The sequence below is a fragment of the Gavia stellata genome, chromosome 5, assembly GCF_030936135.1.
Source record: "Gavia stellata isolate bGavSte3 chromosome 5, bGavSte3.hap2, whole genome shotgun sequence".
NCBI lineage: Eukaryota > Metazoa > Chordata > Aves > Gaviiformes > Gaviidae > Gavia > Gavia stellata.
The window spans coordinates 55,841,868-55,861,830 of record NC_082598.1 but is presented as its reverse complement, the minus strand read 5'-3'; the positions used below and the strand labels follow the sequence as shown (position 1 = coordinate 55,861,830).

Here is a 19,963-nt window from a genome sequence, read left to right as displayed (position 1 = left end):
TCCAGATGACCAAGCGTGCAAGTTAGCCAGCTCCTGCAGCTCACTTTTGCAAACAGAGCCCTGAGCACATTTCCAGTAAGCCTGCTGGCCATGGGAGCTGAACAGCATTACCAGCAAAGCTGCATCACCAAAAGCCCCAAGCACAGATCTGCTCACCAGCCACCAAAGAGGGCTGCACAGCAAAGCCCTGGGCTTGAAGGTAGAAATAGTAGCTGTGGTGTTGCCACTTCTCTCTAACCATCTCGGGGCATTCTTACTCCCCTAAGGATTCCCCAGAACAAGGGTAAATGAAAGACACTTTCCAGGATTTTGGACAAATTGAAATTATGTTTTAATACACTCACTTTTCTGGAACCCCATTGCTCTGTAAGACAGAAGTGATGAATTACTGTGTATATTTTGGGGCTATTCCTTAAAGGAATGGCAAAACACAGGTAGCAATTTTAAAACAGTGAGAGGTATGCCAAGTCCATAAGTACTTCTATTGCAATAATGAGCAATTTCAACACTCCAGCTGTAATGGCAACTTCCTGGAACACGGTTAAACTAAATTCTGCTTGGTTCAGAGCCATCCAAATATTTCTTTTCCACATTCCCATCAATTACAGAAGTACAGTAAGTGTTTTTGTTCTTAAGTGCACTATTACAGGGGACACAAATAGGCCATTTTTCTTCCAGCAGTTGGAGCTAACATTTCTAAAATACCGTATTACACATTTGGCAGACTTGAAGCATGCTCCAGTTTTTACTTGTGTCAGATTAGTAAGTCATGCCATTTGAATCAACTGAAAATGGGTAGTACAACTGCATGTCCTAACCAGACTACACATACTTCCGATGGTAGTAGAGTTGTTTTTACTTCGGTGCTGGTATTCACACTTGGAAGAACAGTCATCATGAGCAAAGAACAACTATTGTTAACTGTTTACATGCAAACAATAGCAGATATCTACCATGAAGGAACCGCTTCAGTGAAAAATTACACTGTATAAAGTCAGAGTTACCATTATAAATCCATGTTTTAGACTGATAATTTTATACTGCAGTTTTATTAGGAAAATTAAGAATCCTACTAAAAAAGAAAAGCTAATCAGAGGTATGCACATATTCTGCACACTTTTTAGAGTGAAATATATCACCCTAACAAATACCGCCTTCCGTCACTGACGAAGTCTACCAAAATGTAAAAAGACTATAGAAGTGCAACGTACTCTCTCAATGCATATCAGTTGTAGTCTGTCTCTATTTTCTGAAGCCTCCAGTCCTGTGTGGGGTGCACAACAAAGACACATGTCTGAAGTGCGGGGGGGGGTGAGTTTCTACGACAATAACGTGAAACATGAATGTCCCATGGTATTAACCATTATCATTAAACATGATAAATTAACCATGGTAACTATGTTTCCATGCTCAAATCTTTGACTCATATGACCATCTTAGAAAAGAAATCTAGGTATCTCACTGAGAGTTAAATATCATCTTACTCACATTCTGCTTAGTCTTATCAATCTCTTACACATAGTGTGTACCACCGGGGGTACCTGACCATACAAAGATGGCATCTAGCCAGATCCACAGGTAGTGATGTTGGGGAACACAGTTCCATTCTCTTCAAAGCAAATTGGTAAACTCCAAGAGCTGAGGGACCTGACACCTTATACATCAGACTGCTACTGACAGGAGCTCTCTAACCAGTGCAAGGATGACTGTGAGACAACTATGGCAATTAGAAGTTATTAATTTCACATTTAACAATGTGTTGATCGAGGAAGACAGCCTGGTTTTGTGGACAGCTTTATACTGGATGGTAAGGAGGATCACATTTTCTTCACTTAAATTGTATCTCAACTACAGTACCAAAAACTGAGGTAAAAGCATCACCTCTGTAGTACAACACTCCTTTGCACTCCATCAAGAGAAGAGGCTCTGCAGTGCTTTTGAGATCCGATCAGATTCATTGTCCAGTAAAAGCAAGGAAATATTCCCTGTCACTTCAGAAAAGACACCAGATCACATTCTCAATTAGGTATGGGCTTTCTTTAACAGTATTAGAAAAGGAGAAATACCTGCTTTGCAGATATTCTCCCGCCCTTAGTGTTTTTACAGCCTGTATCAATAGCTGTTCAACAACAACAAAAAGTTAAATAGCGTATTCTCATTCGACATCTTGACAACTGCCGAAATGCCTTACTTTCAGGCTCTAGGGTCTGCAATTTTCTTGAGCTCATTGAAAAAAAATAAAAATCTGCTCATAAAACACTGTGAAAGCTACCTTTGTGGTTCAACGCTGACCACAGGAAACTTGTCTTCAGTTTTCCCAGTGCCTCTCCTTTGCTCTTATGTTAGATGCCAACTGTATCAAAGAAAAAACTTGACCAATCCCTATGTCCTTGCTCTAGAATTTAATAACTAATGTCAGTCAGCCAGTGTTTCCATTCTTTATATCTCTTTCTACCTTAAACTACCTTTAGGTTTCTTGCATTTTCATCCTTAGACATGCAAAACATTCTTCCCTACATAATCTACCCAGCTATTACCTTGCATTTCTTCAAATGCAATCTTTATTCTTATGTCTATCCATGGTTACATCAAGATGATTGGTTAACAGAAAAGGGAAACTTCTGGCTTTCTCACTCCTTGTATTTTCTCCTCTTACATGTCTGTTGTTACCATTTGTCTGCGAACATTGAGTCTGATACCAAAAAAAAATTACACCATCAGCAAAGCTGCACCAGGTCTTCTGGCTTACTTATGCCAATGTTCACATCCTGTCTTTCTTTCGATACATGATTTACCTGATTTGTTCTCTAGGCTTTAAAACCTCTGGGGCAAAAATTATCATCTCTGCTCATATTATAGTTAGCACAATAAAGACTTAAAATAGGTTAAAGCTCTCAAATATTACTACAGTATATTGCTTTCTATACCGCCAATTCTGTCAGATTTTAATCGGCAATAGTTTGCATGCTAGAACCTCACACAGACCTTTATTCTATTATTATCTTTTGTGTGGAACGGCAACTATTGCCCAAATGCCCTCCTGCATACCCAACTGAAGAAAGATTTGCTCCATCTAACAAAGGGAGATAAAATTTAGCTTTCCTTCACAGTGGAGTGGACAACCAAGGCAGGGCAACCACGCTTTATTGAATGCTGAAGAGTGGCAATGCTATGAGAGTTCAGAGTCACTTTTAAAGTGACTTTTAAAGAAGTTTTTATCTCCTGCTCTGGACGGTTGGGCTAGAGTACTTACAATATAACAACTGTTTGGGCACTGAAAGCACGAACCTAGCTAGGCCACATGAGGTATTTCTGATTCATTGTTCTCTTTCCATTACATGCCTAAAATTCAAGCAGCACAAAAACTCTGATCTCCGTTATGACAGTGCACAAAGAAAGTGGCTGTACCCTATTTTGATACCTCTTTCTGAGGCGGCAGCGGTATAATAATATTTTCAGACAGAAGGACTACAACACATTAGGCTTTACAAGAGGAGATACTATGGGATCTCAGTAGTACAACATCATAGTCCCCTGGTTATAGATGACATATGAAAAAGCATATGGACTTACTGACAATTCTTTGATTAATTTTCTTAGTTCCCTGTGCCCGTGCTTCTCAGCGATACTTGCTGGATCATCTCCGTATTTGTTGGTTATTTTGCAGGCCCGTGTGGCCTCAGGACAATTGAGTAGAAATGTTGCAAGGTTCTTTAACCCAAATCTCGCTGCACAGTGAAGAAGAGTAGGAAGTTCTTCCAAATGGCTATCTGTATACGGAAACACAGTTTTCATGAAGAACAGTTTTGCTTTTATAGAACACCTTCCACCACCTTTGACAAAAGTCCTTTGAATATTACTGCTACGGACTCACAGTTATTCAAGTGCCAATACAGAACTGACATCCAAAGAACAACTCCTCCAACTAACAGTTTTATAATTCACAGACATATTTTAATAAAGGAGCCTTTAGCATAACTGAGAAATAAGTTTGAAAACATTTGAATGGGACATTCAAGTTTATGGTGTTATATTTTCATATTAAAAGACCCTTCTGAAAATCCACATGACCACCAGAGACTTGCAAAAATTTGCTTACCCCTGTAATGAAAAATCAGAGAATTTAAAGATGAATGTGTCGAGTAACAGTTTTTAGGATTTATCTGAAATAGCATGATACTCATTTCAATCACAGACTTAATTTTTCACCTTGGAGAACTGGGACAAAGCTAAACTGACGTCAGTTTATCATTTCTGCATAGTCCTGTATTCTAACTCCAAGAGTGGCCACAAGTTACATGAAACAACAAAAAACCCCCAAAAATCCAGACAAGATCAAGCATAAACAATACTTCCCTCTGCCTTCATACTCTACTTTCTAATCACTTGTGGTTTATTGTGTAGTGATTTGTCTACATATCAGCATGCAGCGTATCTCTTTTCCAAGGATGCATCCAGCCTGCCCCAGGCACCATCAAATTCTTGCAGCCTCAGGGTCTTTTGGCAGTGTATTTACTAGCTACTGTGTGAAGAAGTGCTTCCTCTAGTTTGTTTTGAACCTGGCTTCTGCTAGGTTCAGTTGATACTCCCTAATTCATCTTATTCTCCATCCCTGTCTGCCCTCTCTGCACTTTTAGAGATTTACTCATTCCCAGAATTTCTTTCTTGAAGAGCTCCAGTCTACTTAGTTGTGTCTTATAGAGAATCAACCCCATGACCCCCACTGCTCTTTTCTGAACCTTTTCAAGCTTTAATGTAACTATTCTGAGATGACAGAAGAGCTGCACATGATACTCAACTTGTGGGTGAACCATGCAATTTATGTGGTCATAATTATGTCCTGTTTTGTTCTCTATTCCTTTTCTAATAATTCCTACTATTTCATTTGCTTTTTGATCTGCTGCCTAGCAACAAGTTGATGTTGTCATGGAACTGCGTGGTCTTACTCCTCAGTGATAATAGCCCGCTCAAAGCCTCCCATTTTATATGACAACATAGGACTGCTTTTCCCACTTGCATCACTTTGTTTTTCACCTACAATGAATATCATCTGACATTTTACTGCATAATTACTAAATCTCGTAAGGCCTTTCCCCCATTTTTCTTCCCAATTAACCCTCCTCCTTACTACCCTGAATACTTTGTATCACTAGCATAATTTTTTTCCAATTGTCTGCCTCCTGATTTTGGCCAGTAATTCATCCATGCCCAAGCAATTACTGACTTGATCAGGTTTGCTGACTCTTACAAAAACTACAAGAAATCTATAAAGCAAGACTTCACATTACAGAAAACTTCTTTTATTACAATTTCTATTAATTTGTCTGGTAGAGACAACACAACCTACCTTCTAGTTCTCAAGGTCCCCAGAAAAAGTGGGTTCGGCATCACAGTTACACCTTCTAGTATTACAGAACTGAAAATGCACACTGCTATTAGAAATCCAGCTATTTTACTTCTAAATTTCCTCAGAGCTCTTAATGAATACCAGTTAGTCCTAGTAATTTCTTTGTGCTCAACCTGCCCATTTTTTGCTATAACTTCATGATTCCTTCAATTCCAGACAGTCTCTTTCCACTTGTCTCCCAACCAGGACTACAGCTTGGGAATCTACACAGTTTCTTCTAGCTTTCTTGAGTTCTATTTTATATCACAGTCATCAGCTGTCCTACAGGCTAGCCAGCACATTTTCAGCCCTTTGTGTGCTGGAAGAAAGATTCAGTAGTAGTTATGACTGCTTTCGGAATTCTGCCAGTCTTCAACAAACTTTCTCATTTTTATATTCTTCTACATAATAAAATTTGGCTCAGCAGTGGTGAATTTGTGTACCTTCCCTCCCTCCCCCCTTTTGCTCCTACAGTATGTTAATATGGGAGAGAGTAAAACTCCACCCCACCATTAGATATAAGGATTCAAGGAACAAGAACAGTTCTTGGAATAGGCATAGCTAAGTACTGATCGGCCAGAAAAATGGTTAGGACAATTCCTGCCTACATTTTGGACAAAGAATATTCCAACATTATCCCATTCCAATATTGGATTGACAACAAGGTATTTGAGTGGGCTACGTTTTAGTCAAAAGTCACATTAAGAACCCTAAACTGATTTTTAAACAAATTGAGTGTTGCCTGACCTTTATTTCCACCAGGCAACCAAAAATCCAACCAAGAAATTTGATTTACACAGGTGCTGTGTATTTAAAGTCACTTATTTTAGAAGCCTTGGCAGGCTGAGCTTCTATCGACAAGTGTGTGTGTTTTAGCTTATATTCCTTTGTATTTGCAGTGTGCTTTAAAATCCTTTGAGTTACAATAGGCAATCTTAAAACTGTATATCAGCTAAGGTTTTTGAGAGAGGTAGGTGCCACACAACTTCCTTACTCCATATTGCTCAACATCTTAACTGAAGTTCCACAAACTCGACTTAATTCTGTAATTAGAAGAACTATGAATGTTACCCCAGAGTATACCCATTTGACTTCTTATTTTTGTCTATACTTTGCTAACTGCAGGGAAAAACTAACACAACCCCCACCACCTCCATCCCCCCCAGACCAAGGCAAATATATACCAACTTAAGGAGCTGTCACATGAGCAGTAAAAATGTATGCAAGTAATTTTAAGGCTGGGATGACAGCATCAAAACTAAGTGTACTTTTACACATTACACAGGATTCTCTTAAACAAAAAAAAGTGTCCAAGCCCAAGCTAATATTTAAAAAAAAATCCACAAATCATTGTCAAATTACTTTTCTTAATGCTTCTGTCTTTTGCTTTTTTTTTTTTGAGATGTCCAGCAATGAAATAGGTGATGAGCAGCAACTTTAAAGAGGAGCAAATTACATGAACTCTAATCAATAGTCTGCATCCTGTTAGAAGACTCTAGAAAGTCAAATATAGTCAGTAAAAAGAGCTTTAACAAAGTATTAATAACATGCTCTAAAAGACTTCCCACTTACAGTAATGAAACCAGAAACAATTGGTTACAAATCCAAAAGGGGAATCAAGTCTATATTATCAATGGGCTGGATACTATGATTTCTTCATCAATATAAAGAGAAAAAGAGTTGGGGTATTCATAAGCCTGTTCTAGGCTTATATCTGAGTTTTCTAAGTAACACAAAACAGAGGTATCCCAGAACCAACTCCAAAAATCCCTTCAGCTCCTTCGCAGTTGAGCTGTTTTTTTTCTGGTCACCACTCCCTAGCTAGGTTTGATATTCAAGCAAGACTGCTACACTTACATACTTTGAACGTTACAGGAGACTACATCATGAACAAATGAAATACCTCAGCCAGCCATGGAGCATGGTAAACATCAATAAATTAACTTCCTAAAACTAACTCTTTTTTATGTTACTCCTTGCAGTAAGCAGAAAATGGCTGTCTTCAGGTATGAAAACTTCAACAGCGGCACTGGTAGTGAGATCTTTTACATAATGTTCAAAAAAGACGTAAGTAAACCAAACATTTTTAATGCCATATAAACAATATTAAAGCACTTTCACCAAGAACAGGATATAAGAAACAAACAAATGACACTATTTCTATTTTGAGAATGAGTATTCAGATAAATCTGACCTGCACACCTTCACAACTATTTGGGCTACATAAGGCTTGTTATAAAATAATACAGCCTCAAAATGCTGGTTCTAGTTAACAACTACAGCTGAAGGAGCCATTGAGGATAGTGCTATTGCTACATACCAACAAATTAGTCAGTAACTTTGTGCAACAATACAACAAAATTCCATACGTATATGCAGATACAAGCAGGATTGTTTTTATTCAATAGCAGAGGGATTTTCTTTTTGTACTAGATCTTATATTGAAAGAAAACTTCCAAAAAGGTTAAGTTTAAACAAGCATCAATGCTAGCATCACCATTACACCTCTGAACAAAACTACAAGGATTACACCATTTTCTTAGGAAAAATCTAAAGACTGAACTTAATTATTGAAGCGTTAATTCCAGGGTACAAATCTTGCTCGAGACATATATCTACTGACAGTCATTATAAATAATTTCATCTTTTCTATCTTTTCACAGCATCCACTTCAAAAACGAGCATAAAAGGGAAAGGTCTGTTCACAGAGTAATTCAAATAACTTTCACAGTATGAATTTCCACCCCATGCTTATAAATGTGTCCAACAGACAAGAGTGTCATCAAAAGACCCCACGTCCACAGAGGACAAACAATATTAACTTGCATCAGGATTACAAAATTATTGTAACCTGTCTCCTAATTTCATTCAAGAGCTCTCTCCACAACATCTATTGTTACAGATAAATACTATGGTGAAATCCATTTCTATAATAAATATGGCTTTATTACCTATAAATAAATGAATAACTGACCACTGAAAGTCTTTTAGTAGTACAAAATATGATGGCATAATGGCAATTTTAACAGGAATTGAATGGTCTGGGGGGAAATAAAATCACCACATTTATACCATTATTGGTATACTGTTATTACAAGTAATACAGAGTAAAACTGGCTGGCTGAAATATTTTGTATTGCTAAATATGTAGTTTGCGCTTTCTATGACCGGATTTTTTTAGCCTTCCATGAAGTTAAACACAGTTCCTTTTTAGTAACATAACTGTATGAATGCACTCTTCTTCCCAGCAAAAATTTAGCAAAATATAGTACTGACAAAACACTGGATTTTTGCCAGGCCACGCAACATAATATGTAGTATCGCTGTTAGATAGTGGACATGATCATAAAACACCATATGCAGCCACATTCAAAAGTTTCAAGTCCTTCCCTTCAGACATTACTGAACTTCTTAGAGCTTCTACTCTGCTCAAAATGAGCAGAACCCAAAGACCTATTTTATTGTGCAAAGAAATCTGAACTACACAGGCCTCATTCAGTAAGGTGGTTATATGGACACTTTCTAGAAAAAATGCACATCAGATGAGTGTACACATGGCTTCTGAGGCATCTTATTGTACAGATGCATTAAGAGTGAAGAGCCATCTGAAAATAGCTGACTCCTGTCACACAAGTCCTACCATCCTAAGGTGGTGATCCCAGCTAACAAGACTCACCATCGTGCTCTCCTCAGCCAGATGTCCCTACTCCCAAATGAACAACTGAAAACTCTTCTCTGTTGACAAGAAATACAGGCTTCCAACTCAAGAGACCACCCGGGGAGACTCTTCATGTGAGGAATCCAAACGTCGCTGAAACACAACATTATGCTATTCCCAGTACCTTACTTCAGACTTCAGCTGCTTTCTTTTGGGCATGATAATATTCCATCTCCCACCTAGGCTGGGTACTAACAAGGTTGGGATTAGAAGCAGAGAAAACTCTGTTCAGACTTCTTTTCCCTTTCCCTCGAGCAATTAATGCTAGGCATGAGATTGATCCAGTTGCTGCTGCAGTTAGAGATTCTGCAACGAACAACGTAGGAGGATAAAGCTTACAGCCACGACGACTGCTGTTTTTGCATTCCAGTCAGACATGAACAGTTTCAGACATCAAACCGTACCAGCTGCTCCCACAGACAGTTCATATATACCATGCGGCATGGAGGTAGGAAGCCACACAAACACCAGAAACTTGTGGGGAAAGCAGGTATATGGCTTTGGCTATTGGTCCTGGGCTTTGAGACTCCATTTCATTTAATTATCACAACACTTCTGGACCATAAGAGTGTCTTCAGGTTCAAGAGAGGCAGATGTGCACTGTTTTTCCTTTAGTTATGTAGATCACCAGCCGGGATTAGGAGGCCCCTGACTTGTCACCTTGCCCCTCCACCCACTAAATGCCTCGTAACTACATCTTTTCCAGGTATTAATATATGGTGGTATATTGATAATATATAAAATAAGCAAGCCCTCAATCCGCAGGCACTAACCTCATGTCATCTTCAGTCGCTACAGCACCACTAGCCTTACTCTCAGAAAGGGAGGACCTCCATATTTTGTTTCAGTGTTGTGCGGGATCAGCTGCCCATCAGAGCAGACAAATGCAAAGGCTTTATTGAGTGGTTCAAATGAACAGGTTTAATGTCTTCTGCCCATGAAACAGAAGCCTCGTGTCATCAAGTTGTGACACAAGGCAAAAGAATATTGCGAGGACCACCTGATGACCACACTGAGCTCCACAAATTTAAGACAGCTTTTAACACTCTGATTTGCAAGGCCTTTTCAGGCAACACAACTAGCAGCCCCCTGCACTTACACAAAGCAGGATGCAATCTTCAAGCACCGAACTTTCTAAGTCTTGTTGATAGAAAACTCTGAACTATTGAAGTACTTGAGGCCAGCCTGGTACGATTGCTCTCGTGGTAAATGCTATACCAACAGTTGGGATGGCTGCTGTTCCTTCAGCAACCTCAGTAACACTTCAATGCCCATTTCTGTAGGCAGCTGTGGTACCAATAGTCATTCTCTGCCCTGTATAAGCTAATGGCTTTGCTATCCATGCAATGAGGGGAAAAAGATGTTGGACTTGACACCTCAGAAATTCCTCCCCTAAATACATATTTAGTTAATTAAAAAATATATTAAGGTTAATGACCTCAAAAAAGACGATTGAAGCCTACTAGTCTTTCTTCTTGCCCTCATTCTGAAAAGAGGCACCACTAACTGTTTAAATCCTTCCTAAGTAACCTGACAAAGGTGAAGAAGTTACCTCTTTCCTCCAGGTTCTACAGCAAAAGCCAATGATAACTAAGGGTACCATTGTCAAAATAACCAAGTAAGAATAACCCACTGCAAGATCTATTTGTGTTTGGGTTTTTTTAAATTATAATTGTTCACTTAATTGCCAATTCACAAAATTCAGTGAGCTCTTAAGACAAATTAGATGTTCTACTGTAAAGAAATTTCCACCATACTGTGTTTAACTGCTTTAACTGAAGTTTTATATTATACACAGTAGGAAGAGGCTGTAATTATTTGAAAGCACACATGCTTCAGGCAGAAAATACCATTCTTGAACTTGCAAGTTTGTCACACTGAATTGGGGAAAATTGCTGGAACTTCTGTCAGCTGTGAAACTAGAACAACTGATACATTGCAGCTAAATATACAGAATGGAACAAAAGTAGTAGTTATTAGGGTAACTAGAATTGAGCAGCTTTTACTTAGTAGCATTTAATAAATAATGCTAACAGAGAAAAGCTGCCACTCTTTGGCACCTACACTCAGAACTAGTTAGCTGGTGATCATAAGCAAGAAGGAACGGTTAAAGAGAAAGTGCGCAAGTGGCATATTTTTAAGTGCATTAAGGCAGCTTCTACAACTTTCAACTAACTTTGAGGCCAGTGTTTGTTTTTAATTAAAAGTTTTAGTTGACATACACAAGGCTAAGAGGGAATTGCTGTTTTGAATGTTTTGTCCTGTCATAATCCCTTCTCTACTCTTCTCTGCAGAGCATTCTGGAACACCTCAGCTATAAAACAGAGCATAAAATCTAATATTACTGTATTGTGCACTGTCTTAGCCCGCAGGAATTTTCATAAAATTGCAGTAAGCAAACAGAACAGCCTACAGTGATATTTCTGCAGGTCTTGTAAGACATCCTTCTTTTATTTCCCAAATTATTGATACAGGACATTACTACTTTTTTAGCAATTTAAATACACTTAAAATGACTTGTACAGTGTCAATATCAATTAAACCAAAAAAATACCTAAAGCCCCCATCTGTTTCTTCTCCCCCCCATCTTTTCTCCCACTGTTTCACTAGCAGCTGAAAACCCAGACTATTTCCTCTTTTGGGATAGATGTTTCAGCTTGAAAGAAAGAATTACAGAAATCAGGATAGGACTTGCTACATTGCTAGCTGTGTTAGGTGACAAAAAGCAGTATTTTCTAAAAAAAGAGTAAATTTGGGACTTTTCATAAGCCTCGATGTTTAAGTTTAATCAGAGAACTTGTAAAAAAAGGAAAATTCATTAATAGTGGAAAAAGAAACAGGTTTTCCTCAAGTAAATTGCCATCTCTTGGACAGGAATCAATGCACCAAGAATTCCCAAACCTGAGGATTCAAGAGCAGAATCAGAGCTTCCCAAGCTCAAGAAAAGTTTTGAAATATGAGTTTGGATTTGTTAGTATCTTTTGACTGGATTCTATTACCAAAATATAAAGGAATAATATACAAACAAGGTACCCTGAAATCAGTTTAGTACAGAATGTACAATACAAGGACAGTACCTCCAGCTTTAGTTATGGTGCTTCCACAATGGATGGAGGACACCACCACTAAAAATCCTAGACATGCATTGGCTCTGTCTTTCATTTGATGCTGGTGTTAAATACAATGTTTTTCCAGTGGCTTCTATTCAGTCTGTGTTTAGCTTTCTCATCTGATTGGGCTTCCAGTATTCCCCTTCAGACACTGCAGAATAATCTCTTTAAATATCACTCATTACTAAAACATTCTTCCCCTTGGTAAGCTGAATAAAAGTCTTTATCTTAATTCTTCCATATTGCTCTTAGGTAATATCCATGCATAATCCTAAAGATATTTTAACAACGTTCAGATGCTTTTTTTTCTTTAGAACTATATAAAAGATATCATACAACAACAACAAAAAATTCAATTAAAACAAAAAAAGGCACAGTTCAGGTCTGAAGTGTGCACTTTATTTCTCACAAGCTTTTACATATATAGCAGTTCCAACAATATTTTTCTAGTAGAGACTCGTGATTTACTTTTTGATTACTACAATAACTATAACAATAGGATACTTCATCAAAAACAAGCAACTGAAACTCATCTTATGCATTGCAAAATACATTCCAATGGCTATCATTGGAAACCATGGTTTGTGAAAAAAAAAATCAGCACAAATGTCTATTTTTACCATTTCCACTTGCGGCCTTTTATAAATCAATTTCTTTTGAACAATATTGACAAACTTAAGAGGAGGTCAAACAACAAGTAAAAATATAGCATCATCATTGCCTCCATTTAGGCAGAGATACAATTTCCTTTCTGCATGTAGTCCAACAAGCGTGATCCCATAGAGACAGAATATTACATGTACGTTAAAGTGCTTGCAGGGCTATATAGCCCTAGGTTTTCATACTGCAAGGAACTTCACAAAGTCTAATGTGCTGCTCAAACAATTCTCCTTGCTTAGATGGCCAGACAGTCAAATTTCCAGAATCCATATTTGTGACCTATGGCATCTTTTGAAAAAAACTTCTCTTATCAGAAATCATTATATTCAGAGATATACTTACCCTAAGCAGGTAAAGTTGTTCTGTTAGATATTATGGTAACATAGGAAGTTTATTAGAAGATCTTGCTTTTTTATTAGTATTTAAAAGAAATAGGAATACTGGAAATATTCTAGTTGAGTCTACCCCAGGGAAATAACAATGGATGATTTTACCGTAAGCACATCTTACTTACAGGCATGCTTACACATACATGTGTTAGTATAGAGACAGGTAATCACGCGTTTATGAGACCTGGTTATACCCAGTCTATTATATCAATATAACAGACCAGTCATTCAGAAAAGATCATATTAAACAAGGAACTACACATAAGGCCTGTCATCAAGTGCTCGAAGTCTCCAACTTAATTTGGATAAACGGAAACTGAAAGGCAAGTAAACAGCCACAGGGTTTGCAAGAAAACAGACTATAAATATGATCATGTATGCACATGATCAGAAACACACAGTGAAAGCTATAGTAATACCATGTATATACTTTCATTCTTATCACCTAGAATGATGAAATTTCATTTCTGGTGGAGACTCTGAGTACAAAATAAAGACAGTTATAAGATTGCCTTAAATTAGGCAATCTGAAACTATGCATTGAAGAGTGAACCAAATAAAAGAAGTGCTAGCCGAGAAGATTATTCAGACATTTGTAATAGACGCATTGAAAGTAAGACGGTATCAGAGTTGACCTTTTGGACCTTTGCCATCTATCTTGACTTTACCAGCCTAGACACCGACCTCTCGCAAGTACTGCATTCATCATACTAAAAAATTGTTAAACAGCCATTCCAGGGAAGGGAACGGCTCTTGAAAAATTATGTAAGCAAACATGCATCTGGTGATGTCTTGATCTAAACCACTGTTAATATAGGCAAGCATCACATTGCATTTTTCTTTGATTACATCACATGCATTCTTCCTATTAGATTTTATATTTAGTTTTACACTCCTAAGTTTTTAATCACACAGCTGTACACTTTGTGAGAAGTCAAACCATGCAATTCATTAGTTATCCAATAAAATTAATCATGAGTTCTTCATTGTTTGTTCACTTTGAGTTCATATTGAGAACTCTGAAGTACAGCAATTTATCAGCTCTTCCCTGATGTGCTAGCTATAAAGTTAAAATAAAGCATCAAGGTAAAACCATACAGAGAAAGGTTTCTCTTATCTATGCCTCATGCTGCAAGATTGACTTCCTGTAGTCATGCCAGTGACTGGAGTCATGGAAGAGTCTCCACAGGATAAGGTTTAAAAAGATTTAAACTTTTTTTAGTGTTTAGGTTGAAAGGAGTGCATTTTTACTTTGGAAGCATCTAGCTTCCAAGGAGTGCATCTACCTTTGGGTAGAGGTATTACTATTAAGCTAGAGCTATTACACCCAGACTGGAAAGCCAGAAGATTAAGTACAGTCCATTAGATGCTAGATGCACAAAAAACTCACTCCAGCTTTTGGAGGAAAATTACATATTCAAAGCTTTATGAACTAAGCATATGATACCAAGTATAGTCAGATGCTCTCTTTATTGAGTTCAAAAGGCTTCGAAGCCTTTAGAAGCAAAGTTGGGAAGTGAGCAGGAATCCTACAGATTCACATACAGGTAGTGACTGAGAAGTTAAAAGTATATCTGTATTCTGACTTATTGATATGCCTCTGTTTCAACCAAGTATGTCTCAATGCAAAGTGTCTGTGCTCCCCCTGGAAACAGACAACTGGATTTCTGCCATAAATTAGCCCATTTTGACTACTAGGAAAAGCAGCACATACAAGAATTATGAAATTAGGGCTGATCCATCTGCCTGGTCAAAGATAGAAGAATAACTCATCTCAGTACTAAAGAGCTTTTTGTCCAATAGCTTCATTTCCTTCCCAAAAGTATTTAACTAGTTTTCATTCTTGGACATTTTCTCTTTGGAAGAAAAAAAAAAAAGTGCTTGGAATAAAATGCTATAAAAACGGCCGAACAAGGAGATGCTAGTCCTCTATTAGACCTGATATGTCTAATGCCTGTTTGGGATGCTTTTATAGGGAGTCAAAGACACGGGCTTACATACCTTTCAGGCAAAAGGGGGATCAGAGCCTAGGCCTCCCACATTCTGAGTGCTTCCAGCTCTGCAACCACAACTTTCTTTCATCAGGAATCTAGGCACTTAACTTTGTACTTTCTTGTTGCGCCATACATCAAACCAGTTAATCTTAAGAAGGTCACTACTTAACTCAAGCTCACAAGCAGTCAACTTGCTCTTGAACCACACAGGTCTTTTGGGGAGGGACTGCAGGTTGTTAAGCATTATTCTCAATATTCAAAAATGTGCCCAGATCTAACTGGTTACTAGAGAAGCAGAAAATCTTTTGTTCATCAGAACTAAACTTTCACATTGAGAATGACTCTTTAATGTGTCCTATACAACCCATCCTGTAGTCTTGCACAGGAAAACGTCAAGAACAGGTGCCTCACTTAACACCCTACTTGTTTGCTTCCACTAACCTAGACTCACATTGAAGCTCACTTTTAGAATACAAATGGCATCATGTTTATCTAGTACAGAGGGGTGAATTCCATCATCAAAGAAACCTTAATGAAAAGGAAAGGAAGCATGATAGTGATCACAGTAGAGCTACCTTCAAAACTTGTTGTATTTGGTTATGAGCAGTAAGTGTTATGTTGTACTTGATTGCAATGAGCTTATTTTCTCTCAAAACCATAGTCTGGGTACACAAAACAGGAGTCAGGCAACAACTCAAACACCTCTTTAAGTATTTTAGACGGGAAACATTTTCTTGGCTTTTGCTTTTCCCCAGAAGTTTCTTATAAAAGCTGAGGTCTAACACACATCTAAAATATTGTCATAATGATGCTTTCAAAACACAAGCTAAATAATCACACTCTTGGTTTATTGCAAACCAATTTGAATACTTAATAAGTGGTTAAAGAAATCAACCAGGACCCTCCATTTCGTACTAAACAGTAGCTTCTGTTGATACACTACTGAATTGTGCATATAGTGTGTCTACTTTATAGACAAATCCTATTTGAACTCACTGGGATGCCTTCTTTAAAATTAAAAATAATATAATTATCTTTTCGCCAGAAGTAATGGAAACTATTATGTGCATAGGTACTAAAGCGAATGGAGAAGTTTAGTGCTGTTCTAAGTTCAAAAGCCATCCATTCTCTTCAGAAATCTTTCTGATTTTCTTTTTATGTCACCAAACTTTGAGAAAGTGAAGTTTAAATTACATTGCAGAAGAGCAATTAGTAAAAAAATATATAATGTACAGACATCTCATATCTCTTATTGCCCATTTTCTCTGTAAGTATAGATTTGCTCAGCTGTAAAGCTGTCAATTTGCAGTTAATCCAAAGCTGATCAAACATCCAGACAAGTATAAATACATCATACTGAGTCACGAAGAAATGATTTATAGAATTCTCATTCCCATTTTTTCCTGGTTATGTTATCTTTATCGTGGATTCCTCCATTTCATTAGTGGTTTTAAATACTTAAAGACTGTCTTATCAACATTTATAAGTAATAACCATAGCATCAGTAATAAAAATCAATGCATACAAGAAGTGACTCACTACCTTGTTGATGGTGCTCTTCATTTTGGAATGGGCTGAATTCATAAGCAGATATTTTACTTTTCAATAACAAAGTCAGAATATTGTCCAGCTTCTCTACAGAAGAAAATTTAAAAGTCTGTTTAAAATAAAAGGAAAAAATATTAGTGCATTTGTTGCATATGTATTTTTAACTTTATTCTCAAAGTGCTGGTGAACCAAATTACTCAAAACAGTATTACAAACTCACCCTTAGTAAGAGCAGCATAGTTTTTGCAAGCTACAGAAGAGATTCTAATACAGCAGGATCATGATAACACAATCCCATTGAAGAAAAACAGGTATTATAACTTAGGAAGTTCAGCTGTGACTAAAAACTTCTGGATGAAGGGTAAGGACAGGAAGATTTGTGTTTATCAACTCTCCATTTAGCTACAACAATGCAGTGTAATAACCAGGAACTGTTCTGACAGATGCGAGGTGCCAATAAATCCAAGGTCTTACTACAGTAGTAATTCAGGATGAGTTTAAAGACTACAGTAGCTCTCTGTTACCCAAAACCTTTACATTAAGATTGTGCACTTTGCCAGGTAGGAAACAGCTTCCGTTCCATCAGCCAAGGCATAACATTGCTGACAGATTAAGAAACTGATAGCAACCAGGTAGATTAACTTCCTACTAAACACAGTCTTTAGACAAGGGAAATCCTCACTGACTGTCACGAGATCTCTTTTTGATTGCCTCTTTCTGGACAGAGGCCAAGATCTATTCCTAACAACTCTCAAGGTAGCCCTAATTAAGTGTTTCTTTGCTTGGTGTGACAAAAGAAGCATGACTACAGAGATCTGAATGGTAAGGATATCCATCTGAGTCCTACCTAGAATTAGAAGACAACTTTGTGCAGGTAGGGAGCTACCGATAATAAAATATGATTGTTTATTTTTTCCCATAATTAATAGTGGCTCTTCCAATATTGATTATGATACAAAACCCATTATATTTAGTAACATGTGACCTATTTCTTTCCATAATTCACCCTTTCTGTACTGTCACATTATATTCTCTGCATTTGTTATTCAATAATTATGAATATTTAGTCCTCAATAACCAAAGCAATAAGCATTAAAGAAAAAGGACTCAATCTAGAAAAAAATCTTTAAGACTTGTTCCAGAGTACCAGACTTACAGTGTGAATTGAGAAAGGACATGCAAAACCCCCCAAATATCTATTAAAAAACCCCCAAACCTATGAATATGAATAACCACCATATATTTAAAAATTATTAAGGGGAATGCTATCAAAATTCAGTTAGGAAACCATACTAGTCTCTCTTATTCCAAGTAGGTCTTAGATATGGTATCATCATTGGTACTACCTGAATAGAGTTCAATCTAGAGTAGGACAAAAATAAGTAATAACATAGGAACTACCTCAGATGAGTGTATATGCAGATATTATGCCATGAAGAAAGAGGCTCAAAACCACTGGTATTCACTGAAGAATCTGTATAGCAGAAATTCCACTATATAGAGAATAAACATATAGGTGGGCTTCTAGACAAACTAAACCTGAAGTAATATTTTTAATTTCCATTTAAAATGGCAGGGACACCCCTTACATATTTTGCTACCTATCTAGCCCTCTCTGTTCAAAATAAAATGAAAAACCAAACAAAATGAACAAACAAACAAAACAAACAAACAAAAATGAACAAACAAACAACACACCTGCCTCTTAGAATCTGTCCTGAAATGCCCAAGGAGCAATTTCAGACAGAATCCATTTCAGACTGTCTTGTATATCAAACCCAAATAAACACCCCACAGTCTCTTTTCAGCAAGCACTCAGGATAATCAAGCCTACAAAGCTTCTCTGCTTTTTAATATGAGCTGAGGCAGCAGGCAGAAATCCGTGGAAGGAGTACCTTGACATTGTATAGCTCTTACTTTGCACTCAGACAACCACATTTACATAGGCTAAAACAATGTTTCACAATCTGACATGGAGCACGTTCTTGAAATGAGAAGAGCACACAACTTCAGGAACTTGCAGCAAAATTTTCAAGGCCATAAACAGTTGCATGGCTTAACCACATCAGGCTAGCTCAATTTTTACAAGCTGCTGACATAGAAATTAGACTGTCTGATTGCTCAAAGGGAACAGATTAAATTAGAGCTAAATTTCTCATGCTTTAACAGGCCTGCTTTCCAATAACCAGCCTATCCATTTCTATGATTTCTGAGTCAGGCACAATACACTTCTTATACAGAGTTATCAGTGCAGTTTGCTTCAAGTTTTCCACCTCAAATTTTTTCTCTTACTCCAGAGATCTAAAATCTGAAGGCTCAAGCAATGATTTAACAAACTATCTTGTTAACTAAACCATAATGAGTAGCTTTGTTCTGCTACTCTACAACAAAGACACAGTAGGAAAATCTAGTTTAGTTATTTAAAAAAAAAGTCTATGCTAATATCTTTTATCTCTCATACAGGAGGGCCTGTTACGATACTTCTGTGAAGATAATAGCAGAAATAACAGTGAAACAGAACCAGCAATAGGACCACTCTGCACTATCCAGCTCCATATCAACAAAAAGGTCACCTCCCCCCAAAAAGGAATTCAGTTTAGAGACTTCTACTTTACTGCCCATCCCTGCTCCAGAGCACTCACAGACTCCAAGTATGCTGCGTTTATATATTTTGATGTACCCTACACAGGTCTCTATAAGCCCGTGAAATCTTCCCAAGAAATCCCACCAACACCACGCACCTAAAGTTCATGCTGAAGCTTCACCAAAGCCAAAAGAAGTAGAACTGCATTTAAAGTTCAGCACACTGCAAGGGAAGACTGAGCCAGTCAGGAGTTTGAGAAAGCCCACATTTTATCTGAATAAAGATTTAAAACATGACAGAAAAGAAGTAAAAGCACTACTTTCTGCTTGTGTCCTCGCAGGCAAGTTGTTCTTTCCAGGAGCTGCTCAGAATTAAGCTAGTGAGTTTGTAGGCAATTCTTCCCATGCTCTCTGAAGCACAGCCAGCTGCTCTCTGCTCCATCCTTCAATCTGGTCCTTCTGCAAGTGCCTCAAAGCTCATCACCAGCAGCTTGTCCTTGTTCAGCACCACCTCCCCAGGTGTAGGCACTATCTCCATTCCCTCATCCCCTTTTCAGAGCAACAGGACACAGCTG

At 37.6% G+C, this 19,963-nt stretch overlaps 1 protein-coding gene across 1 annotated transcript in view; it reads right to left on the bottom strand.

Annotated features, from left to right (window-relative positions):
* BANK1 (B cell scaffold protein with ankyrin repeats 1) overlaps positions 1-19,963 on the bottom strand; it is a 146,309-nt gene that overhangs the window by 81,402 nt on the left and 44,944 nt on the right. The window contains exons 7-8 of the mRNA XM_059818214.1: positions 16,797-16,914; positions 3,574-3,770 (exon numbers count right to left, since the gene is read on the bottom strand). Coding sequence (XP_059674197.1) covers positions 3,574-3,770; positions 16,797-16,914 — 315 coding nt within the window. The remainder of the gene's footprint in view (positions 1-3,573; positions 3,771-16,796; positions 16,915-19,963) is intronic.